This window comes from Puma concolor, chromosome B2 (genome assembly GCF_028749965.1).
Source record: "Puma concolor isolate L17-30 chromosome B2, mPumCon1.1.hap2, whole genome shotgun sequence".
Classification (NCBI taxonomy): domain Eukaryota; kingdom Metazoa; phylum Chordata; class Mammalia; order Carnivora; family Felidae; genus Puma; species Puma concolor.
Window position 1 is genome coordinate 101,231,927 of NC_141671.1, and position 26,868 is coordinate 101,258,794.

At 44.5% G+C, this 26,868-nt stretch overlaps 1 protein-coding gene across 5 annotated transcripts in view; it reads right to left on the bottom strand.

The window, feature by feature from the left end:
• The window catches only part of SLC22A16 (solute carrier family 22 member 16), a 42,496-nt gene extending 15,976 nt beyond the window's left edge, over positions 1 to 26,520 (bottom strand). For 2 of the 5 annotated variants that reach the window (XM_086707585.1, XM_086707589.1), the window contains exons 1-3: positions 25,683 to 25,795; positions 11,381 to 11,860; positions 3,647 to 3,764 (exon numbers count right to left, since the gene is read on the bottom strand). In XM_086707585.1, the coding sequence (XP_086563711.1) occupies positions 3,647 to 3,764; positions 11,381 to 11,860; positions 25,683 to 25,735 (651 nt within the window). In that variant the 5' untranslated portion in view covers positions 25,736 to 25,795. Of the gene's footprint in view, positions 1 to 3,646; positions 3,765 to 11,380; positions 11,861 to 16,775; positions 17,777 to 23,924; positions 25,556 to 25,682; positions 25,796 to 26,055 lie in introns of those variants that run through there. The other 3 variants (XM_086707588.1, XM_086707587.1, XM_086707586.1) reach the window with 3 other exon arrangements.
• Positions 26,521 to 26,868: the final 348 nt, after the last annotated feature.

Genomic DNA, 26,868 nt, shown 5'->3' on the forward strand with positions numbered 1-26,868 from the left:
TCAAAATCACAATGAGATACCACCCCATAACCATCAGGATGGTTACTATAAAAAAAAAACAAAAAAACAAAAAAACAAAAACAGAACAGAAAATAACAAGTGTTGACAAAGATATGGAGAAATCAGAACCCTTGTGCACTTTTTGGTGAGAATGTAAAATGATACAGCTGCTGTGGGAAACAGCATGGGGATTCCCCCCCAAAAACTAAAAATAGATTACCATATGATCCAGCAGCCCTACCTTGGATACATGCCCAAAATAACTGGAAGCAACATCTCAAAGAAATATGTGTACACCCATGTTTGTAACAGCATTATTCACAATGGCTAAAATGTAGAAGCAAGCCAAGCATCCATCGACAGATGAATAGATAAGCAAAATGTGGTATATACAATAGAATATCATTCAGCCTCAAAAAGGAAGGAAATTCTGACACAGGCTACAACATGCATGAACTTTAAGGACATTATATTAAGTAAAATAAGCCAATCACAAAAAGATAAAATACTGTATGATTCCACTTATATAAGGTACCTAGTATAGTCGAAATCATGTAGATTTCATGGATGTAGAATGGTGGTCGCCAGGGGCTGGGTGGAAGAGGAAATGACTTACTGTTGAATGGGTATAAGAGTTTCAATTTTTGCAAAATGGGAAGAGTTCTGGAGATGGATAGTGGTTTTGATTGTGCCACAACATGAATATACTTAATATGACCCTAAATGTATACCTAAAAATGATTAAGATAGGAAATTTTATGTTATGTGCACTGTTGGTGGGAATGGGAAACTACAATTTTAAAAATCAGGGAAAATTATTTTGAAATTAAGCCTATCTTTATCAAAAATTAGACTATAATAATATTATGTGATCATTCTTGGAGTAAACAAAGAACAAATCAAATGATGGATTTTTTTTTGTGGGAGGCATGACGAAAGGGTTAGAATTTTACCTACAGGATTATTTCACATTTGACTTTTATAACACAAATCATAAAGTTAATTTTTGCAAAATTATTCGAAAGCCAAAGGCATCTCCTAATCCTTTGATATTCAAATCATACTCTTTTGAAGGCTCATCATGTCATTATCCTGTGGACGTCAATTTCTTCATAAGTTAACTTGTCTATCTCAGCCACATCCCAATTGGCCAAGGGATTTGGGTAGGATTCAGTTTTCCCCCATTGCTTTCAAAGACATTTTGTAATCAAACATCCTTTGTAAGACCTGCAATTTCACCTTGCATCAGAGAGTCACAAAGAGGCTAACTAACCTACAAGCAATTTCCTGTGACAGAGAGGATGACAATAGTAGTAAGTAGGGGTGTGCTTAGTGGGGCCTCCGCATTAAAGTTCAGTTTAATATTTTTGTGACAACAGCCTTCATTTCTCCATACAGCCTTATAATTGCAACACTCAGACAATGAACCCTGATAATGAGGACTCCCACATCCAAGAATCTTGTTGTTTGGTAAATGTTTGCTGCTGTTACAGTACCCAAACAAAGATTGTGATAATTGTAAAATACTATAAATTTCTCCATTAAGTTAAGCAGTAACATCAGTCCATGACAAGTTTTTTTTTTCCATATTAATTCTTGAGTCCACTCCCACTTCCTATTGGTTACTTCTGTCATTGGGTTCAGACAATCTGTACACAACTGCCTATATTATCCCCAAAGACTGCTCGGATCCCTTCACACCTGTCACCTCCGCTGGTAACACTCTGTTCTTCACATCTACCCTGACCCTATACCCACAGAGCAGCCAGAATGGTCACTTCACCACACCTGAACCCCTTCAGGAGATTCTCACAGCCCTTAAGAAGTCAAGCAAACTCTTGATCACCCTCTAAGCCTCTGCCTAATCATCTCCCTCCCCTTCAGCCTCATCAAGGTATTTCACCTCCTCTCTACTCTCCAGACGTCTGGACCTTTCATTCCTTCTCAACTTAGGGCCTTCTCACTTGCTGTGTCTACCTGGAACATTCTTCTCTTACCTGTCCCTCAGAACTAAAAAGCCCTGACTCTCCAGACTCTCCACTGCTCCCCCTGCCCCACCCCAACTGAAACCACTCCATTGTCGAGCCTCCATTGTCAACGTTGTATTTTTGAAGATGGCCCATCAGTGTCTTGCCTTCCCACCACACTGTAGGGTTACTGAAATGGCCTGGTCTGCTTACTTAGCATTACATTCTGTGGGCAGATCAATAAATGTGGTGAGTAAACTGGTCTGTCTGCATCTTCCCTACTCAGAATTCAACCACAACAACATATCGTGTGAAAATCAAAGACAAGAGCCGCAGAAACTTAAGGTCACATTTTACAAATGTATTCAATGAGTGGCTTGTTTTCTCAGCTCTGAAAACAAACACTTTATTTGCAAGACTGAAATAGCTATTTTCAGAACGTCCTCCAAAAGAGGACCTTCACCCTCTCCCATACCTGTGCCTCTGGAACCATCATTCCCACCAAAAGGCCTCTTATCAAATCTCATCAGTTACAGGGCCATTTCCTCTTACTCTGCCCTCAGTGGAGACAGACTGCTGTTGTTACCTTTTGTATTAAACACTCTTTACGTTCCTAAATATATATATAATTACTTTTTTTAAAGGTGCCACACCTCCCATTCTCCTAAATGTTTCTCTTTTTATGCATCGTCCCTACTCTTGGCCATCTGTGTGGCTTCCTAGGAACTCTTTCCAGCCATCAGTGAAGACACCGAAACTGAACACAGCACCTTGCTCTGTGAGGGGCTGCAGTGACCTCTTCTGAGACCAAAGTCCTTGGCTTCTCGCTGGACCCTTGGCTCATATACCCTGGTGAGAGGGGATGCACCCCCACCTCTGTGTTCAGCAAGGCCACATGTTCCTCTCAAAGACGGTAACTTCACACCATTATCCTTGACCAGTGACCTCCAAATAGAGTCGCTGCTGCTGTCATTTGGCAGCTGGGAACCTGTCTGGAAGCCTCACCAAGTGTGGGGACGCTTCCTCACTGGCTGGTCCACTTCCTATAATAGTCGCTGCCAGAAGGAAGGCCTGTTTCGTGACAGCTGCCATACTGTGGAAGTTTTCTTTAATCTCGTTGAATCCTGATCACAACCAGTTATCAATACCAGTGAAGCAGGTATTATTTTCTACAGTTTATAGATTAGCAACTACGGCTCAAAGAGGACAACATGTTTGCCCAAATAAGACAAAGCGGATATTCAAACTACACGTCCCTGTTCCTCATAACAGAAAAGCCAAATGCCTCTGGTTTTCATTCCTACTGTGCATTACACAAACGACTTTGTTTACACCTTAAATGTCTGTTTGGCCCATGTGTGCAGGCCCTGACCAGGCCCATAAAATTGCTCAGAAATAAAATAATGCCTTAGTAGTCATGGAATGTGGGTCATGTGCCAGGCATGGAGTCAAACAAAAAGGTTCTGCCTAGTAAGCAACCATTTTTCATTTTAATGAGTTTCATTCAAACACAGAGCACTACTATTCTGCAGAAAGACTTCTCAGTGGAATGAACAAAGATCAGCCCCGGATCTCTCTCACCACATTCTAAAGGACCCACACTCAGAGAGAGTAAGGTTTAATATGAAAATACTGCAGTAGAATTAGAGGTTTAAGAAAAGCGCCCCCCCACAACTCACCATAGCGAGAAGAAAGCGTGCGATCATGAAGCTGTAATAATCGAATGAGAACGCCGCTGCAAGGCCAAATAAAAATATGCCAGTGCTTGTGGCCCACAAGACAAATCGTCTTCCTATCCTGAAAAATAAGAAGCACACAGCAGAAGCAGCAAGGTATGGTTATCAGAGCTTAAACACTCACTCCAGTTCATGAAAGTGAGCGTGATCTATGTGTTCAATAGCTTCTGTATTGATTGTTGTCATCCATTCATTCATTTGGGGGAAATCACGAGTTAACGCAGGATTTCTTCAAGAGGCCAGTCTTCAGTGGGGAGGCCTCTACCTAAGCTGCTCATATACATACATGATCACCCTGGGTGATGCCCAGAGGACCTCCTAACCCAGGATTGGCGAGGGAGAGTGGGGAGGATGTGTCCTTTCGCTCAGAGGACTTCTGCTCTCGGATCTGTCGGATCATCTTCCGTGTCAGGCTGGCTGTGCCCACAGGGGTAAGTCAGCTCTTGCCAGGCCCCTCTAAAAACAGAGCTCTTGCCACATTCTGCTCCTAAGAATAAGGTGCTTACCTGCCCTATTATTTTCATAATTGGGAGGGGCATTTCTTTGTCTAAAAAGCAAACAAATCATATTCCCGACAGGTTTTTAAAAATTGAGGTATACTTCACATAAAATCCAATCTTTTAAAGTATATAATTCAGTGGCTTTTAGTATGTTCAAAAAGTTGTGCAACTCTCATTACTAATTCCAGGACATTTTCATCACTCCAAAAAGAAACTCTGGACCCAGGAACCATCATTTTGCCCTCTCTGCTCCCTCCAGTCCCTGACAACCACCAACCTACTTTCTTTCTCTGCAGAGTTGCCTGTTCTGGACATTTTACATTAACGGAGTCATACAATAGGTGACCTGCTGTGTTCAGCTGCTCTTACTTAGCATTGTGTCCTCAAGTTTCGTCTGTGATGTAGCATGTCTCAGTACTTCGTTCCTTTTTGTGTCTAAATAATCCTTTATGGCTGTATCACATTTTGTTTATCTATTCGTCAGCTGATGGACATTTGGGACTGTTTCCACTTTTTGGCAATTGGGCGTAATGCTGCCATGACCGTTTGTGAGCAAGATTTTGTGTGAACTTGTTTTCCCTTGGGTGTATACCTAGGAGTGGAGTTTCTGGATCATATGACAACTCTTTGTTTAACATTTGAGGAAGTGCCAAACTGTTTTCCAAAGTGGCTGCCCTATTTTTACAGTCCCACCAACAATGTATAAGGGGACCAATTTCCCCACATCCTCAACAACACTTGTCTATTATTGTCTGTCTTTTTTTTTTTTTAAGTGAGAGAGAGAGAGAATGCGGGTGAGCAGGGGAGAGGAGCAGTGGGGAGAAAGTGAGAAAGATAGATAGATAGATAGAGAGAGAGAGAGAGAGAGAGAGAGAGAATATCCTAAGCAGGCTCCACATTGTGGAGCCTGATTCGGGACTTGATCCCACAACCCTGGGATCATGACCTGAGCTGAAATCAAGAGTCGGACACTCAACTGACTGAGACACCCAGGTGCCCCATTGTCTTTTTGATTACAGCCATCCTAGTGCATGTGCAAAGATATCGCATCGTGGTTTTGATTTACATTTTCCTTAATGATTAATGATGTTGAGCATTTTTATATGTGCTTATTGGCCATTTGCATATACTCTTTAAAGAAACATCTGTTGGGGCGCCTGGTGGCTCAGTCGGTTGAGCATTCAACTTCGGCTCAGGTCATGATCTCGTGGTCTGTGAGTTCGAGCCCCTCATCGGGTTCTGTGCTGACAGCTCAGAGCCTGGAGCCTGCTTCGGATTCTGTGTCTCCCTCTCTCTCTGCCCCTCCCCCGCTCATACTCTGTCTCTCTCTGTCTCAAAAATAAATAAAAACATTAAATTAAAAAAAAAGAAATATCTATCCAAATCCTTTGCCCATTCTTAAACTGGGTTATTTGTCTTTTTATTGTTGAGTTGTAAGAGTTCTTTATATCTTTGGAATACTGGACTCCTATTAGATACATGATTTACAAATATTTTCTCCCTGACAGATAATTTTAAGGCAAAAGAATATAGTCCTAAGATTCCAACCAACACGTTTGCCTGGTAGAACAGAGGATATGTAAGCAAATAAAAACTGTCCTCTGTACACGCTCAGCCTTCTCTGCTCCCCCCACACACTAGTAGGGATGGTTGGTCCTACACATGCATGTGCTTCGATCCCATCTGAGCCCTGAATGCCGTTTCAAACCTTTCACCTGTCCCCAGTCAACTTCCTCGACCACCCACAATGTCTCCACCACCCATCTCCTGCAGAGAACAGAGACCATCAAAGAGAAAGCCCCACAACCTCCTATTCTGCCCACTTGTCAACACAACCTGAATCTGTGTTCAGCTTTCTCTTCTTCTCTCCTCTCCAGGGACACACACACTTTTCTCTCCAAATACCATTTTGCAATCTTTGAATTGGATCATGCCTCTTCCCACCTCCTCTGAGAACTTATTCTAACAATTACTTTTTTTTCCCTCTATGTTTCTCTCTCCTCTGACTCTTCCCTTTCAGTTTAAGTCTTTTCCAACCAAAGACAAGAACTGCTGGATCCCATCACTCCTTCAGCCTCATTGCACCTTGCATTTCCTCCACTGATGGCATCTCTGAAAGGAATATCTACTTCCTCAACTCCTACATTTCCTTAGCCATGACCACCAGGTTGCAACTGGCTTTTCTGAGATTGCTCTCCAGTCACCAGGGACCTCCAGGTTGCCTCTCTCAGTCCTTATTTGCTTACCTTCTCTAGTGCCACTGGCCACACCCACTCCTGAGGGACCGCTCTCCATCAGCTTGTAGAACCCCACTCTCCAGGTTTGGCTCATATCACCCTGGTGGCCTACCTGTCTCCATGCTGGCATTTCCTAAAGTCCACCAAATTATGTCAGTTTCGAAATGCCTTCTCAGGCGCCTGGGTGGCTCAGTCATTAAGCATCTGACTTCAGCTCAGATCATGATTCAGTCTGGACTGGGTGAGCTCGTGCCCCGCTTCAGGTGAGCACGAGCCCCGCTTCGGGTGAACCCTGCTTCGGATGGGCCCTGCTTCTCTCTCTCTCTCTCCTCCTCTGCCCCTCCTGGGCTTTCTTCTCTCTCTCTGCCCCTTGCTCATTTGTGCTCTCTTTCTCTCTCTCTCTCAAAATACATACATACATACATACATACCTCCTCAATATGTGTCCATCCTTCCCTCTCTGCCCCTCCTGCTTTCATTCAGACCTTCACCATTTTCTACAGCCCTCATCCTCAGGGCCTCCCACCCAGTCCTCCTAACAACACACCAGTGTACTCCCCACACTGCCCAGAAATAAAACAATCCCAGATGCGGTTTTGCATCACTTGGTTTATCCATCCTATGCTTCTGCCAAACTGACCTCCTCACAGTTCCCTGAATGTGCCAGGCTCTCTCAAGACATGAAGTTGTTCCTTCTCCCTTAGAAAGCCTTCCCCATTGTGTGTTTAAAAGCCAGGTCAAGGGGCACCTGGGTCGCTCAGTCAGTTAAGCGGCCGACTTCGGCTCAGGTCATGATCTCTCGGTCCGTGAGTTCGAGTCCCACGTCAGGCTCTGTGCTGACAGCTCAGAGCCTGGAGCCTGTTTCAGATTCTGTGTCTCCCTCTCTCTGACCCTCCCCCATTCATGCTCTGTCTCTCTCTGTCTCAAAAATAAATAAACGTTAAAAAAAAAAAAAAAAAAAGCCAGGTCAAAGGTGCAGCCTTTTCTGACCATCCTCTGGGGTCTCGTGGCAGAAAGGAAGAGACAATACAATATAGTAGTTAGGTACCCGGGCCTGGGTTCAAATCCCAGCTCTGCTGCTTTACTTTCCAGGTTGACCTTCTGTCCTTCCTTTTCCGCACTGGTATTTAAAATAGGGCCAATGATGTTTACCTCGCAGACTTTTTTAAATAATTACATGAGATAATACACAAGACATTTAAAATAGCTCATAGTGAATGGTCCATAAAAGTGAGCTATTTTTTTTTTCATTATTTTAGAGAGAGAGAGAGAGCAAGTAGGACAGAGAGACAGAGAGAATCCCAACCAGGCAGCACAGAGCCCAAGGTGGAGCTCAACCCCACCACCCCAGGATCATGACCTGAGCCAAACCAAGAGTCAGATGCTCAACTCTTGTGGTTTTGATTCACATTTAGTGCTGTTGAGCATCTTTCCATGTGTCTGTTGGCCATCTGCCTGTCTTCTCTGGGAAAATATCTATGCATATCTTCTGTTCATTTTTTAATCAGATTGGAGGGTTTTTTCTGGTGTTGAGTTGCCTAAGTTCTTTATACCCTTTGGATATTATTCCCTCATTGGATATTATCATTAGCAAATATCTTCTTCCTTTTGTTGATGGTTTCCTTTGTTGCACAAAAGCTCTTTATTTTAGTGTAGTCCTCATAGTTTATTTTTGCTTTTGTTTCCCTTGCCTGAGGAGACATTTCTAGAAAAATGTTGCTTAGGCCAATGTCAATGAGATTACTGTCAATGTGTTCTTCCAGGAGTTTTATGGTTTTAGGTCTCATATTCAGGTTTTTAATCCATTTTGAGTTTACTTTTGTGTACGATGTAAGAAAATGGTCCAGTTCCATTCTTGTCCAGTATTCCCAGCACAATTTATTGAATAGATTGTCTTTTACCCATTTTAGATTCTTGCCTCCTTTGTTATAGATTAATTGGCCATATAAGTGTGACTTTATTTCTGGGCTCTGTAATGGCATTTTTTAATTTTTATATTTGTTACTAGTAGATATAAACATAATTAATTTATATATATTGATAACCTATGCAGCAACATCATTAAATGCTCATTAATTCCAATAAGTCTTCTGCTGGATTTTCTTCATACAGAATTGTAATGGCTAAAAATAATGACTTTTTTGTCTTCTTTCTTTCCATTTATGCCTTCCCCCTCCCCCCACCCCTGCTTCTCCCTCTCTCTTTTATTTCTCTGTTTTGCTTTACAGTAATAGGATATCCAGTATAATACTAAGCAGAAGCAGTATTTCGTACATCCTTATGTATTCCTGATTCCAAGGGAAAGCTTTCAATATTTCACAGTTAAGATGTTCATGGTAGATCTCTTTGTAGACACCTGTAATTGGCTTAAGGACATTCTTCCACTTTTAGTTTTTATCATGAATGGATTTTGAAATTTATCAAATGTTTTTCCTGTATTCATTAAGTGGATAATATGAATTTTGTCTTCTAATCTATTAATGTGGTAAATTCCACTAATTATTTTTGTTTAATGTTTATTTATGAGAGAGAGACAGAGAGAGCATGCAAGCAGGGGATGGGCAGAGAGAGAGGGAGAGAGAGAATCCCAAGCAGGACACCGAGCTTGATCCCACAAACCGTGAGATCATGACCTGAGTGGAAATCAAGAGTCGGAGGCTTAACCGACTAAGCCACCTAGGCGTCCCTGGTAAGTTTCCAATATTAAGTATATTTCAGACCTTATCCCTCTGCCTTCATGAATTTTAATTTCTCATATTTTCCAACTGTCTCTCTGATGTTTACTATTGATAATTTTTTCTGAGCTCTTATCAATTTTACTCATTCTTTCTCTAGTTATATGTAATAGGTTGTTAAAACTGCCCAGGAATTTGTCACTTATTATGGTTTTTTTTCTAGATGTTCTAGGTAGTTATTCTTCAATTTTATGTCATTTTAAAATACAATTTCCAGGGACACCTGGCTGGTTTAGGCAGTGGAACATGCAACTCTTGATCTTGGGGTCATGAGTTTGAGCTCCATGTTGGGCAAAGAGCTTACTTAAATAAATAAATAAATAAATAAATAAATAAATAAATAAAATACAGAGCTCATGTCAGGCTCTGTGCTGACAGTGTAGAGCCTACTTAGGATTCTCTCTCTCCTCTCTCTCACTGCCCCTCTCCCACTCGTGTGTGCATGCTCGCTCTCTAAATAAATAAATATTTAAAAAACAAAAATAAAATACAATTTCCAGATTTTTACTAATAATTTCAGGCTTGTCTTCTATTTGTTTAACAGCAGTAAGCATAGTGAATTTTTATCTGTGCCTGACAATTCCAGTATTTCAATTCTTCTTTGTGCAGAAGGTCTGCTTTGGGGGCCTATTGCTTCTACTGACTCTCACTCATGGTGCCTTTCAATCATGTTTTTAGCTTTGACGGGCCTAATTTCCACATTTCAGGAAGATGGTTATGGAACAGAAGATTCTTTTTTAATGCTTTTTTTAAAGTTTATTTATTTATTTATTTATTTTGAGAGAGAGAGAGAGAGAGAGAGAGAGATAACCAGCAGGGGAGGGGCAGAGAGAGAAGGGGACAGAGGATCTGAACCAGGCTCTGTGCTATCAGCAGAGAACCCAATGTGGGGCTCGAATCTGCAAACTGCAAGATCATGATCTAAGCTGAAGTCAGACACTTAACTGACTGAGCCACCCAGGTGCCCTGGAATAGAAGATTCTTTTTTTAAATTTTTTTTTTAATGTTTATTTATTTTTGACAGAGAGAGAGAAAGACAGAGCATGAATGGGGGAGGGGCAGAGAGAGAGGGAGACAGAATCTGAAGCAGGTTCCAGGCTCTGTGCTGACAGCACAGAGCCTAACACAGGGCTCAAACCCACAGACCGCGAGATCATGACCTGAGCTGAAGTCGGATGCTCAATCGACTGAGCCACCCAGGTGCCCCTGGAATAGAAGATTCTTAAACATAGTAACATAACTTCATCCACCAAATAATAACTAGACTCCACTTCTGCCTTAATTTCATTATTCAAATGCCACCTCCTGGGATAGGGTTAGGGGTGGGAAGACCTAGGCACTCCTCCCTTTAGGTTTCCATAGATTTTGCCTCCATTTGTTCTCACTTCTCCTATGGCCCTGGCCACAACAAAGCCCTATCATTTTATTTTGGACATGTTTGTCAGTCCCATTAGACTAGCACATCCCAAGGGTGGGATTTGGACCTAAGCTGTTGCCCTCAGATTCCCAGGGCCCAGCATATGGCTGTAAAACTCACAACTATGGGGACCAGAGAAGTTCATTTCTGTGCTTTAGCACAGGTACTTTAAGTACAGTCCTTGTCCACACAGAGATGAATTTTGCCTTATTTAAGGGCTATGTATTCATTTTAATGTGTGTGTGTGTTTTTTTTAAGAAAATATGGCTGGTGTATCAAACCCACAATTTCATAGATATTATTGCTTAGAACCAGGCTACACTTCTTAAAAAACAAGTTTATTTTTAGAAAATTAGATAGATAGATAGATAGATAGATAGATACAGATATATATATGTTGATATTCAAATAGTAACCAGTATTTATTGAGTGGTTATATGTCCAAGGTACTTTTTTTACTATTTTTGCAATAACCCTTTGAAGTGAGTGCTATTATTTTCATCACCAGCTTATAGACTACTTTCTGAAACACAGGTCATGCAATTTGCCTCGGGCTCATGGCTAATAAGTGGTAGAACCAGGGTCTGAACCCAGGCAGACTGTCTTCAAAACCCATCCTCTAACACTATGGTTTTTTGTGTGCCTCTAAATAACAGATGAGCAAAGAGGCAGGTATTTAGATAGGAGGTATGAAAATGACTAAAGCTTTGAACATAATTCCTTGACCTTTAAGAAAACCAGATAGGAAAATGAACCCTGATGCAACAAACTTAAATATTTCATTTTACCTGTCAGAAAGGTAGCCAAAAATCATCGCTCCCAGCAGGACTCCCACCATAAACACAGGCTGGATCACCTTTGCGAACCATTCTCGGTTACAGACCAGATCCCACTGAGTCACCACGGTGCTGTCCCACTTGCTCTTGTCATAGACATAGCCATCCATGCAAGGAAAGCTACTCTTACGGCCACTGTAATCATAGTTCAAACCAGATTTGTCATCCCTCCGGAATCTGTGACAACTTGTGAGCTCCCAGACCTCACCGTTCTGTAGCTGCACTATAATGTGATCTTCGTGGCCTGTGAAAAACAGAATCCAGATGTCCTCCAACCTCCAACTAGAGATATTGTGGAAAAGAACCCGACTCACGTTGCCTGGGGGCCTGCAGGTATGGTAGGGGGACACTGTCATGAACACAGAAGCCAAGTAGTGGATACCACAAGAGATGTTCTGGAAAGCACATATAAAATAGAGGAATATCTGAAATCTGCAAAGAGAAGAAAAGCAAGTTATTATATCCAACCTACAGGCTAAAAAAGACTATAAGCAAATATGAAGGGTGTTCATCATGGTTAGCTTAATATATACGTATAGATGAATAAATACAGAAATAATTATAGATATGTAATATATATATATACATAACATGTTAGTATATACACATAGCTCTGTCTGGTAGGAGGGCCTAGAAGCAATGACACTGAGACAGGGAAACTAAAGGGAATGCTTTTTTTGCTCCTTTTACTGTTTCTATTCTTGCTAGGACCTATACCCCCACCTTACACATGCCTTATAGAACAGGTAATATATGTCCTCCTTGTAAAGGCCAGGGAGTTAATGATTTCTTTGGAGTCTTCCAGCACGGGAGATAGCATCGAGGGAGTGACCAGGTAGGGCCAAGACCACTAACTCATCAAGACACCTGGCTCCAGGTTGTAAGTCACCTATGCAGAACACCTGAACACTCGTCTTTGGTCCTGGATGCTTGAGAAGACACGTGCACCAGACCACTGTCCCCAATAAAAACCCCAGACTCCAAGCAAATATGGAGCTCAGTCTCCTTTCCTGAGTCTCCCAGATGCTCCGTCTATATCTGTTCTCTCTAGGTCTTTGATAAACTCTGTCCTCACTTCCTCTTGGCTCACATTTGATTTGTATTCTCCACGAAGCCAAGGACCCTCTTGGCTGGTCCTCAAACCCAGCCAGCCTGCATCAACATCTCAATAGCAACAAGCACACCCAGTGCCCAGATCTTGTTTTCTAAATACCATCCTTCAATAAAAGAAACCAGGAAAAATGGCTCATTTAAGACCAAGTCAGGGAAAACAAAAAACATGCCTAATGCTTTAGGTATACTTGCGGTATCAGAAAGTAAGGAAGCGCTCAAAATACAAAATGATGGGGGCATGTTAAAGGGACACAGGAACCAATCTGAAAAACCTCCCAAATGGGCAAGTTTGAAACAATTTGAGCAACAAAATAAATAGCTTGGTATATCCCAAAGTATAAAATAAATATACAAGTCTATACTGTGATGTTTAATTTTATGTCAACATGACTGGGCTGGTAAACATGATTTCTGGATGTGTCTATGAGGTTGTCTCTGGATGAGATTAGCATTTGAATCGGTAGACTGAGTGAAGAAGAGGGCCCTCATCAGTGGGCGGGCATCATCCAATCCAGGGAGGACCTGAATAAGAACAAAAGGTGGAGGCGGGGCAAATTTGATCCATCTACTCCTACTCTTAGACATTGGCATCCCTGGTTCTCAGGCTTTTGGACTCAGGCTGATACAGGGAAATTGAAGACTCCATAAAAACCTGTCTTTTGCTCCTTTTCCTGCTTCTATTCTTGCTAGCACCTGCACCCCCACTTTACACATGCCTCAGAATGCAAACAGTGTATGTCCTCCTTGTAAGGTACGAGGAGTTAATGATTTCTTCAGAATGGATAACATCTAAGGAAGGACCAGGTGAGAATGACCAATGAAGCTGTCATATGCATATTCCAGACCACCAGCACTAGACATCTCGACGCCAAGGCCCCCTGGCTCCAAGCAATAGCACTTGGGCCCTCATCTTTGTTCTGAGTCCTGGATGCCTGAGAGAACACATACACCAGGTCACGATCCTCAATAAAACCCCCCAGACCCCGAACAAATACAAGACTTCCTCCTTTCCTTTCTGAGTCTTCCAGAAGCTCTGTCTGTACCTGCAGTCTCTCTATACTTTGAATAAACTCTGCTTTCACCTCCTGCTGGCTCGAGTTTGATTTCTATCCTGTGCACAGACAAGGACCTTCCTGGCTGATCCTGTGGGACCCCTTCTGGGTCCTCGAACCCAGCCTGCCAGCATCTGAACCAGGATTTACATCATCAGCCCCCCAATTTTCAGGCCTTCAGACTTAGACCTCACAAATATGCCACCAGCTTTCCTGGATCTCCAGCCTACAGACAGCACATTGTGGGACTTGACTGTCTCCAGAACTGTGTGAACAAATTCTTACAATAAATCTCTTATCTACATCTCTATATATGTCCTATCTGTTCTGTTTTTCTAGGAGATCTTGATGAATACAGGTTTTGGTACTGAAAGTAGTTCTAAAGGAACAGAATTTTAAGAATGAGCTTTCTGAATTGGTCCTGGGGTTTCTGGAATTGGTTGTCTAATCTGATTAGATTGAAAAGCACTAATTTAGGGCTATTTCCAGCAGTAGAGAACACTGATAATCCGTGGTGTGCACTGTTTAGAGAAACACACAAAATATCTGTGTTGGACGCTCATAATCAACCACTTAGAAGAAGCAAGGGGCTAAGTGACTCTGTATTTGAAAATTTCAACCATTTTTTGAAAACTAAAGAAATGTAATGGCATTGGTTGGTTGCTCCTATTGTCGTTGGATAAATTAATGAAAGGAAACAGATGAGCTCAAGGAATTTGAATCCCCAGCTCAAGCAATGCCTAAACAACCTAAGAATTTCTAAGGTGAATCTTGAAAGAGATCCTTATCTCCTGTAGCCACAGGCCCGAAAATCAAACACAGAACCTCATCCTGGGAGCAGCTGAATGACAATGTCTAATTGGCCTCTTTGCATATGCCCCAAATCAGTGTCCAATATATGGTGCTATTTCTCAAATAGTCAGCACTCACGGGTCCAGGAATCGAGGCGTGGAAATGAGGGCTGTAGCACTCACTTTTACACCTAGCGATCCCCTAACAAAATTTTTGCTTCTTGTTCCCATAATCTTACGCTCTGCTAGCCTCAAGATCTTAGTTCCAGAGGGAAGAATACTGCCACCAGGGGACACAACAGCGATTCCACTGACCTGGAAATAAAGACTGTTGCCTGACCACTTTGGGTTCCTCAGGCGTCTGAATCAAAAGGCAAAGCAGGGAGTTACAGTGTTGGCTGGGGTGAAGGATCCTCAATATCAAGGGGAAATTGACACCACGATGGAGGTAAGAAAGAGTATGTGGGCAATAAAGGAGATTCCTTAGGGTATCTCCTTAGCATTACCATGCCCTCTGAATTAGGTCAATGGGAAATTACAACAACCCAATCCAGGCAGGAATATTAATGGCCCAGACCCTTCAAGGAATAAAGGGTGGGTCACTTTATCAGGTAAAGGTCCACAGGCAACTGAGGTTCTTGCTTAAGGCAAAGGGAATAGAGAATGGGTCCTGAAAAGAAGGTAGTTATACTAAATACCACCTACAACCACATGACCAGTTATAGAAACAAGGGCTATAATTATCATGAGTATTTCTTCTCTAAAAAAAAAAAAAAGGAAGTTTATTTTTTGAGAGAGAGACAGTGTGTGTGCCAGTGGGGGAGGGGAGGACAAAGAGGGAGAAAGAATCTCAAGCAGGCTCTGCACTGTCAGCACAGAGCCCAGTGTGGGGCTCGAACCCATGACCGCAAGATCACGACCCAAGCTGATGTCAAGAGTCTGACATTTAACCAACTGAGCCACCAGGCACTGCGAGTATTTCTTCTTTATTTTGTTATGAATGCTTGTGTATATATAGACATATATTAAGCAAATATCTTTGTTTTCTTCCTTATTGTCTCCTCATACAACATAAGATGTATTGACATATAAGTACTTAAATAGTTTTACACCATAATATTTAAGTTACGGGATATCAAAAAAAGAGTAAACATCATCCAAGGACTTTATGTCCCCTTCTGGGAAAGGGATTAGTGTATTTAGTTGTATGTTGGATAGTTGTATCATGTTGGGTGGAATTAGGGCCTTGTTATTGTCTTTATTTAGAGATCAAGTTTAGTGTAAAGAGATCCATATGGGTTGCAAGTTGACAAGGGGTGAACCTATGATGGTTAATTTTATGAATCAACTTGACTGAGCCAAGGGGATTCCCAGACAGTTGGTAAAACATTATATCTGGGTGCGTCTGTGAGGGATCTCCAGACGAGACTGGCATTTGAACCTGTAAACTGAGTAAACATCATCTTCACCAATGTGGGTGGGCATCACCCAACCTGTTGAGAACCTGAAGAGAACAAAAAAGCCAAGGGAGTACTAATTCACTTTCTTTGCATGGACTGAGACCTCCATGTTATCATGCCCTCAGACATCTCATGCCCCCGTGCTCCTGGTTCAGACTCTGCCTGGGGCTTACACCATCAACCCTGTGGTTCTCAGACCTTGGGACTGGGACTGAATTGCACCATTGGTTTTCCCAGGTCTCTGGCTTGCACACAGCACACTGTGGGACTTCTCACTTCTATAATTGTGTGAGCCAATTCCTGTAATAGATCTCCTCTTATCTACATCTATGTCTCTCTATTTATATATCCTATCAATTGTGTTTTTCTGGAGAATCCTGATAAATATTGGCATAAATAAATGGTTGAACAAACAAGTACAAAGGAGAGATGAAACTAATCTTTCTTCTAGTAGAATTCCAAGTACTATCTGCAGATATTCCCCCTCTATGGGAGATGGAGTTTCATTCCTACCCTTTACTCCTGAAGGGCAGGCTAAGACACAGTGACTCCTTTCCAAAGAATATGATAGGAAAAAAAGGGGGAGTGTCTTGATGGCTCAGTCAGTTGAGCATGGGACTCTTGATTTCAGCTCAGGTCATGATTCTGGGGTCATAGGATTAAGCCCTGTGTGGAGCTCTGAGCTGAGCGTCAGGCCTGCTTAGGATTCTCTCTCTCTTTCTCTCTCTCTCTCTCTCTCTCTCTCTCTCTCTCTTTCCTCCCCCTCTCTTCCTCTCATGCACACACACTCTCTCTCTCTCAAAACAAAAAAAAAAACAAAGAAGGAAAAAGGAAAGAATAGTAACTTTACAGTGGGAGAAATCAGGCAAATCCTATCTTAACCAAATGTTGAAGGTTAATAACCCCATGATGTTATGTGGATATCATGTACCTCCTCATATGATGTGATCATCAAGCACTTCACACCTCGGCGACATCTCCCAAAAGCCATAATCCCAGTCTATCCAGGAGAAAAACAGTAAAAAAATCCCAGATTGTAGGACATTCTACAGGTTTCCAGGCCAATATGCCTAAAGACCACCAAGGTCATTAAAAACAAAACAAGGAGAGACTGAGAAACTACCACAGACCAGAGGAGACTGGAATAACATATCAACTAAATGCAGTGTCATACCCTGGATTAGATCCCGCAACAGGAAGAGAATGTGAGTGGGAAAACTGGTGAAAGCCTGGAGTTTAGTTGATAGTAATATACTAATGTCAGCTTCCTGCTTTGCCAAATATGCCGTGGTGATGTAAGACGTTAACAATGGGGAAAACTGGGTGAGGGACATACAGGAACTATCTTTGCAACTTTTCTGTAAATCTAAAATGATCCAAAAATTAGTTTATTCAAAATTTAAAAATAAATGTAAAGTCTCTAAATTTACAGACTCAAACCAACAAGCAGTGACATATTCTCCGAAGTAAAAATTGTCTCACAAGGACAACTGTGCCCATAGGACGGCAGGGTAAAATATATAAAATGTGGATTTCCCCATTAATTTCAGACCCCTGGAATCAAGATAGAACAGCCCCCTTTGGGCAGGTGGTTTCAATATTCAATTTTAAAATGATCAGTTCGGACAACGAGGAACATTACTGTAAAACCGTTATAACAGGAAGTAGAAAATAGGTCCTGTCAGATCACACTGAGCCAAACTGCACTGTTGATACATACAATCTTTATCTCCCTGCCTGCTTTTCGGAGCTGCCCATCATCCTGGTCTTGGTGTGCCTTCTATCTAGAAGGCGCTTCTGACCCTCCTGTAGCTCACTTGTTCTCAAATGTTTTGTTCTCAGGAGCCTTTGTATCCTTCAAAGTGTTGAGGGTCCCAAGGGTCTTTTCTTTATGTGAGTCGTCAGTATGTATTAGAAATTAAAAAGGAGAAAAATTTTAACATTTATTCATCCACTTAAACATAACAGGAATAAGCCGTTAAAGAACATATAGCCATAGTTTTCAAAACAAAATGAAACAAAATTAGTGAGCAGCATGGTGTTGTTTTACATTTAAGATTTAGATTAATGGGGTGCCCGGGTGGCTCAGTCCATTAAGCAAGCGTCCGACTTGGCTCGGGTCATGATCTCACAGTTCGTGAGTTCGAGCCCCATGTTGGGCTCTGTTCTGACAGCTCAGAGCCTGGAACTTGCTTCGGATTCTGTGTCTCCCTCTCTCTCTTCCTCTCTCTCTCCCTCTCTCCCAAATAAATTAACATTAAAAAATGTTAAATTTAGATTAACGGAAGACAGCTAGTTTTTCATACCAGTGTCTGCATTCCATCTGATGCATTCTCACATGTCGGCTAGCCTCTGGAAAACTCCACTGTGCCTTCGTGAGAGAGTGAGACTAAACAAGTCAACTAATGTCTCTGTGTTACTATGACAGCAGCTGGGATCTTGCAGACCCAGAGATGTGCAGGTCTCACACCGTGACAACTGCTGGCCTCACCTGTCCCTGTCGCAGCACCTCCTCTCCACGGCTCTGCTCCCTCCTCGCTAACCGCCTCCATCCGGCCCCTCCTTATCCCCCACTGCCTGCTTCTCTCAGGTCCACCCTTTCTATCTGCTTCCCCTGCCCCGCCATCTCTCATTTGCTCATCTCCTCCCCCATTTCTTTCTTTCCCTTCTCTGACCACCGTATACAGCTGAAGTACCTTCTGTTATATACGTGTATTTTTTTTTTTAATTTTTTTTTCAACGTTTATTTATTTTTGGGACATGAGAGAGACAGAGCATGAACGGGGGAGGGTCAGAGAGAGAGGGAGACACAGAATTGGAAACAGGCTCCAGGCTCTGAGCCATCAGCCCAGAGCCCGACGCGGGGCTCGAACTCACGGACCGCGAGATTGTGACCTGGCTGAAGTCGGAGGCTTAACCGACTGCGCCACCCAGGCGCCCCTATACGTGTATTTTTTTAACAAAGAGCAGGTGAATGCTTTCTATTTCTCTACCAAATCAACAGCCACCAAAGAAATCCCACAAAAAGTTGAACGACAGTCCCATAAAGGTAGGAACGGTGCTTCAATCACGTTAGTCTATCCCGTGGTGCCCAGAACGGTGTGCTGTGCAATGTATACAGAATGTCATAGAATCCCTCCGGGTAAAAGGGACAGTGCTGAGGTTAATGCATACTCAGCACCTCTGGTAAGGAGAGGTGTTCACGAGGCCAGTGTATGGGGGCACCCGGGCGGCTCAGTCAGTTAAGCGTCTGACTCTTGATTTCAGCTCAGGCCATGATCTCATGGTTCATGGGTTTGGGCCCCGTGTCAGGCTCCATGATGACAGCACAGAGCCTGCGAGGGATTCTCTCTCTTCCTCTCTTTCTGCCATTCCCCTGCGCACGCTCTCTCTAAATAAACAAATCAACTTAAAAAAAAAAAAAAAAAAGAGGCCAGTGTATAAAAAATTTTTACTGGGTTCTCCACCAGCAAAAAAATGAATGTGTGTGTGGGCACAGATGTATAAAATGAGCATATCTGGATACACGTATTCCCAGATTAAAGTGACATACATATGATGCATATGGAAATATAAAGTCATATATATTTACTTACACGTATACATTCGTGTACAAAGTAGGTGTTTTCATGGTGCTCCAAAGAATCATCTTTGCCAGCCAGAGGGGTGAACACACCCCACCTGGGAGACTATCACAAAGTGGCAACGCTAAGCAAAGTCATAAAGTGGTGCCGTGAAACTGTCAAGCTGGCAACGTCCCCAAGTCCTCGGGGATGACTGCCAAGCTGGCACGTGGCCACGGTTCCTCATGTCTCATAGAAACCCACGTCGATAAAGAAGTAAAATGGAATCAATGTAACATATTGTGGCCATCAAGACACCACACGCTGGAGCTGGCCACGGTTTCAAGGCTGAACTCTGTGTTTGGCACTGGCCCCAGCAGCTAGTTCAGAAAAGAAAAACACAAAGCAAAAGGCAAGCAAGCAACAAGTGGCTTTTTTCTAGCAACAGAAAGGGAGGGAGAACACACAAATACTATTCTCAGAGTATGGGATGGGCAGCCAAGAAAAGAGCCTAGAGCGCTAAAGCCTGAGTCCTTGCAGCTAAAAGGAGCCAGCTCTGTTTTTCTAGAAAAGGCGCCCCTGCCCAAAGAAAAACTATCAGAAATCTGCCTCGGTCTATTCCATACAGAGGGGCCGGGTAGGAACAGCAGGCTGGGAAGACAAGCCTGAGTTGCTGTGACTCAATAGACCCTGAGAAGCTAAGATCACAGCTTGAAATGGTGGTGCCTGAACCCTCACCCCTGCAGGTCACTAGCCCCCATGCATGGGCTACTAGATATCCCTGGAGAGCCACAGGGTCAGGCTCTGCCCTTGGCCTGCACACACTATGCTACTTGTGAGCACCTGGTGTGGTTGGTGGGTCACCTGCACCAGGGAACAGGCTTGTGAATTCAGGAAGTGTTTCTTCCTTCCCCGGCAATTTCTCAGGAAGCACTTTCCAGCCTGCAAGGATGATGGGTAACAGGATAGAAGGATCCTGTTAGACAATTCCATCTGAGTGGTTCTGCTTCTGTCAGGCAGATTCTAGATTCTGCTGTGCCTGTTCTTGCACAGCAGAGGCTCCCCATTTCCCTCATCCAGGTTACACCTGCGGCTCGTGCTATACAGGACACCTTATTTGGCACTGTCTGGGTGGGTTACTGTGCCTATTCTACTAACACTGTATGTTGGATCACGCACGTTAGCATCTGGGTTGGTACCTAAGTAGTTTCTTCCCCTGGAATGGCTCCACCGTTGAAAAGTTCACATTCTGCTGACCGTAACCTCCCACTCTCCCCCATATCCCCGAGTCCTTCCCATTGACCCCATCCCCAGCACCATCCAGGTGCCCAGTCTTTGGATCCCACCAGCTTCTTTAGCTTATTGCCACCTTCCTGGCTTCAATTCCTTCCCCAACCAGCCTGAATCCCACAGTCAACACTAGAACTACTTACACACACACACACACACACACACACACACACACACACACACCAACAGAGCATCCACCACAGCAACCTCTGAGACTAGGATTTGTCTTCTCTATCCCACCCCTAGTGATTGTGGTTCAGGAGGTCTGAGGTAGGATCCAGAACTCTATACAAGCTTAAAACGCTTCCTAAGAGATTCTGACATGGATGAGAAACACCACCCCGGGAAATCAAAATCTTCAGTTGAATTATCTGTTGATACAAGATTTGACGTTGAAAATATTTAACAGTTGTTGTGGAGCCACTGGGACTCTCCTAAACAGCTTGTGAGGGTGTAATTTGCCACAGCCGCTTCGCACATCTGTCTGGCAGCTGACCACATGCACACTAGGCCAGAGGGATTCCTGTCCCAGGTACGTACCCAACGAAATGCATACACAAGGACCTTAAAATACATAGACGAGAGGAACTATGTGTGATAAACCCAACCTGGAGACGATATAAATGTCTGTTAACAGTGAGTGAATGAACTGTGGAATATTTGTGTCATGACATCCTGCATGCCGGTGAAAATCAACAAACTACCATGGCGCTCAATGTGGGTGACCCCCCCCCCCGTATATGATGTTGAACAAAAGAAGCCCAACCAAAAGTCTATGATGTTTTACTCCATTTATTTAAGTTTACACTTGATCTTAGCCAAAAGGCCGAGAAGCGATCCATTTATTTAAGTTTAGAATCAGACAAAACTAACCCGTGGCCATAGCTATGAGGACAGTGCTGGCTGGGGGAGGGGAGAGGATATTGCTTGAGAGAGGTCATGAGAAGGGGTGGTCCGGCGGTGTTCACTTTATGATGATTCATCAGGTTGTAGAGTATGGTGCGTACTTTTCTGTATACATGTAATATATCAATTTAAACGTTTTGTACCTGCAGGACCCAGAGAGCAGGAAAAGTACTCGGCAATGCCCTGCTGAGGCTTGACTGGAATGGGTACCAAGTCGTACCCAGTCTGTCCACATTGTGCCTTCAGCCCTGAATGGCCACCCAACCCATACTGACAAGGAGGCGTCTTGCCTGAGCAATACGTCATTTATCTGAATGCCTGTTAAATGCCTCAGCCTGGAATTCCCACAAGACTCTCAAACTGATGCAAGCCCCAAGCCTGCCCCACCTGGAGTGTAACTGTTTCTGAGTTTAGGACACCATCATCTACACAAACCAGAAATAGGATGCATGGAATGGGGGGGGTGTCTTGCCCACTTGTCCTTTATAACCAGAAGGCCCCATCAATCCCTCCTGTCAAAACGGTCCAGTCCTCCCTGCTCACACTCCCCCTGCCTCGGTCCAGACCCTCCTTATCTCCCGCCTGGGCTCTTACCTAGGTCTTCTCTGGGCTCTGCCCAAACTCCTGCCCCTCCAATGCACCTTCCATTCTGCAAAGTGACCTTCCTAATACCTGAACTCCTCAGCATGCCACACAAAAATATTCTTAGAGATGATTGTGAACTGACCTCCCTTCTGTCACCCTCATACTTTATATTCTAGGAATAATACGCCTCTTTGCAGTTTCCAAACAACCCATGCTGGTTCACAGAAATATGCTTTCTACATGCTGGAAAGGTCCTGAGTATCCTTGCAACTCAAATTTCCCTTTCCTCGTTGCAAGGATAACTTCTGGAAAAAACGAGACCCTACTTCCCGAGGCATCTAGCATTCTGACATACCACTCTCTCCCTTACAAAGATTACGGTCCAACAGGTGTTATCAATCTGCCCAACCTGAGGACCCTCTGGGATAACACTTATAGATATAACACAGCACTCTGTTCACAGCTAGAGAGGCACACTAATGGAAAAAAAGAATCATACAGACACAGTAGGCAGAAACCCCAGAGGCAAGGAAAAGCAAAGATGACCAGAAATGGACCCATGCAATCTGGGTGACAGGTGAAGAAAATTACCTTCAGTCCTAGATTTATATCATTCTGTATAAAGAAACGTAACTGGTGGTACCCCTCTGTGGTCAAGAGCATGGCCTCCAGAGCCAGATTACTAAGGTTTGAATCTTGTGTCCGTTACTTACCACCTGGGACCATGGGCAAGATCCTTAAACTTTCTGTGCCTCAGTTTCCTTATCTGAAAAGTGGGTTGTTGAGGGACTGAAAAGGGTTAATGTAAAGCACTATGGCACATTGTTAGTGCACAGAAGTGCTGGCTATTACGATGTTCATAAGGTGAAGTCAGAAAAGATGAACCAAAGCAGGTTCATATATTGAAAAAACAAAACTACCTATGTCCATAGGTGTAAATCAGCTACAGGCTCCACATTCCAACTCTAGTATTTTAAGTTATTTTTCCCCTTAAGCCAAGACAACTCAGGGAACCAGTTCTGAGATTATCCCAGCACAGATACCTGAGTATGCTTCCTCATTTCCCTCTCACATGGGCCTTAATCTATGAAGTTTATGGAACTTCAGTATGGCTTCAGGACAAGACCAGGAACAGCTTTTTAATTCTTAGGTGTCCTGCTTCCCTCTCTTAAAGGTGACTAGGATAGTGCTTCCTCCCCTTAGAAATGATTAATGCTAAATGAAAGATAATTAAGGTTCCCTACTTAACACTTTCACTAGGTTTCCCTAAAAGAAGGCTAAATAACGAAACACGATAACCTCCCTTTCTATTTATAAACAATAAAAAAGCACAATTACAGCAAATTTCAGAGAAAATTGGGGATCCCATGCCATGGTCACACTGTTTTCACCTTTTGTAAGCATGCTTGTTATCTTTGCCTCGCTACATGCTGCTTTCACAAACCAACCCTTCCTACCAGGATGGGGACTCGGGTAACAATAATAACCATGATTTACTGAGAACTTACTGAATGTTAAGACTTTTGCACACATCATTGTAGCCAGCTAAGAGTTGTCTCCCCAAATCCACTCTCTCCTTTTCCCACCGTGGAGAGCTACGTTTGACTGTTTGAGTGCTGCAGGTGAGGACAATGGGACCAGATGCCCCAAGCACAGAGAGAGAGAGCCCCATGCTGTGGATGACAGGGCTGCCTCACCCACTTGGGTCCCTGAATGACCCCGTGGGAAGAACCTACCCTGAATAGTTACTGGAGAGGGACAAACTTCCAACTGAGGGATCTCTGTTAGCCAAACACCAACTGATACAATGACCTTGTTAATCTCTAAAATACAAAGGGAAAGAATGGTATTAGCACCTCCTACCTCACAGGGTTACTGTAAGGATGTAATGAGAGGTTGCATGTGGAGTCCTTAGAATAAGCATTTGGAGGGTAACAATTACCCTCATTTCACAGATGAGGAAGTAGTAAGTGAAATGTTGAAGACCACACAGTATGTGGTAGAGCCAGGACTGGAACTCAGACATCCAACCCCCAGAGCAGATCTTGTACTCCCCATGCTATTCTGCTTCGAGAAGGATAAAACAAGATAATATATAAAGAGCCCGATGGAGTCCTGGGGATGGTACCTAACCGTGCTCAGGAGAGCATCATGGTTGAGAGCGTGGGCTATGGGGACTGATGGACTTCCAACGACATCCAATTCTGCCCTGCCATTACCAGATCTGTGACGTAGGCACAAGCCCCAGTTTCCTCAGGTGTAAAATGAGAGTGATACTATCAATCTCACGGAGCTGTAGAGAAGACAAAAGAAGGTAGCATGTACCAAAAGCTTCTGACAGAGCCAGGCACAGATCAGTGTTCAAGAAACACAGGTATTAGGAGGAAGCAGGAGAGAGCTGGGACCTCCTGCCCCTCCTAGGACTGCTCAACCGCCTTCTCCCTCCCGCCACGCAGAATCATAACCAACGTTCATGCAACTTTCCGACTTGGAAAACAGCACCACACCATCTCCTCACTACAAGCCTGGGAGGTAAGGCAGGAATTATTGTGATTCCTGTTTTGTGGATAGGAAACTGAGGCACAATATTACCAGAATATTAGAGGTAAGAGGCAGGCCAGGACTTAGCTCCAAACCTCTGATCGTCATATTTACTGTATAGCCCCTCACCCAGCAGCCTCTCCTCCCAAAAGCCTCTGGGTCAGAGAGGAGCGTTTCTCTATGAATGAATGAATGAATGCAATATTTTAATGTCTTAATTAATTTGACGAATGAAAGGGGGGTGCAACGTGGCTAAATCTGGGTCCCAGCGTGTGGCGTCTGTGGGACCCTGGCCCTACCAGTCTCAGTTTCTCAATCATTAAAATAAGGATGCAAACACCTCCTTTGCAAGGGCATCAAATGAAACTCTGTGTGTAACAAGCCGACACAATGTACCTGGCACATCTTTAGGCTTCTATAAATGGCAACAAAATCTGACTAACGGGTTTTCCTGGGGCAATACCTGCCTGCCAGGCACAGAGGCAGACCCTACGGGGCAGAGCTGGTCAGCAGTCGTCCGGGGAAGTGAAAGAGGGGCCGGTTTGGCGGACTGGAGAAACGGGCCGCCAGGAGCAGGCACTCCTCCACTCGTGTGAGCCGGCCGCTCCGGCCCGACCTCGGACTTGGGCTCCCGCAGAGGGGGCGCCCTGGGTCCCACCTGCTCGCAGCAGCCACCACTCCGGAGGCCAGTCCCAGCGCCCCGCTGCTCGCTGTCGGGGAGACCCCGGCGCCGGAGTCCGAGAGGACAAGCCCAGCCCTGGGCCCGGAGTCCGGACGCGGGTCTCCCGACTACCCCACGAAACAAGCGGGAGAGGTTTCCGTACCGGGAGCGCCGCGCGAGAACCGCCCCCCCCCCCACCTCAACGGAAAGAAACAGACCCCACCGGCGCCCCCTCCACGTGGCTCCCGCTCCCCTCCGCCGCCCTCCCCCCTGCCCACCCCCAACTCCCTACCTGCCGAAGTGCCCCACGTGGTCAAAAATCAACTCCAAATTGTGGGGCTTCATGGTGCCGCCGTGCGCTGCGCTCCCCAGCTGGACACTCCGAGCGCGCCGAGCGCCCGGGACGGTGGGCACCGCGCCCCGCCCCGCCCCGCTCCGCCCCGGCCCGCCGTGCCCCGGGGGGCCAGCCCCGCCGGCAGTGTCCCCCGCGCGCCAGCGGGCGGCTCGCGGGGCCGGGCTCGCTTCCCCCCTCCGTGGCCGGTCTCCCCTCCCCGCCCGCGCAGCCTCCGGCTTCTCCCCGCCGCCGTGGCCTCGTCCCCAGCTCGTCGCGGTCCCGGGGCCCGCCGTCGCGCCCGCGCCCTCCCTCCCTCCTGTGGGACACTCACCGCGTCGTCGTGGTCGCCTCTCTCTGTCTCTCTGTCTCTCTCGGTCGTGCCCGTGCCTCGGGACTGCCCGAGGAGGCAATGCAGAGACCGGGGTTAGGTCTGGGGGCCGCAAGAACCTAGCATCTTTGGAAAGACACGCCTCACAAGCGTGGCACTCAGACTAGCGGGAAGGGGCTACTGCAGGTACTTGATTTTTCTATGTAACGTTTCTGGACTCCACTCTCGCCTGGGACAAAAACCGCTCTCTCAGACGAGGCCGACAGTTTGAGCGCCAGGACAGAGTCTCCAAGAGCAGAGCATAAAGAACGGATTCTGATGGCCCCGAAAAGTGACAGCATCTGGCAGGGCTGTGTTAAAGCTTTTATGTCACCCAAAGGGCTAAAGAACGCTCTGGGCAGAGGCTCGGGCAGAACAGTGGCAACAAGAAACTTGTACTTGAGCAGGATTTGAAAAAGAGAGAAAAGCTCACTCCCAAAGTACTTCCCTCACCTACTGGTATATTCTGGATACCTATCCTTTGTCAGTTAAGTGTTATGAGAAATTGTACTTTCAATCCATTTATGGTGTTTTCGATGATCAGAAGTGGTATTTTTTATCTTAATGTAGTCAAATTCATACATATGTTCCTTTATAATTTGTGGTTTTGTATCTTGTTTAAAAAATTCTGCTTTACCGGGGGCACCTGGGTGGCTCGGTTGGTTAAGTATCCCACCTGGCCTCAGATCATGATCTCAGGGTTCATGGGTTCCAGCCTCTCAACAGGCTCTATGCAGACGGCTCAGAACCTGGAGCCTGCTTTGGATTCTGTGTCTC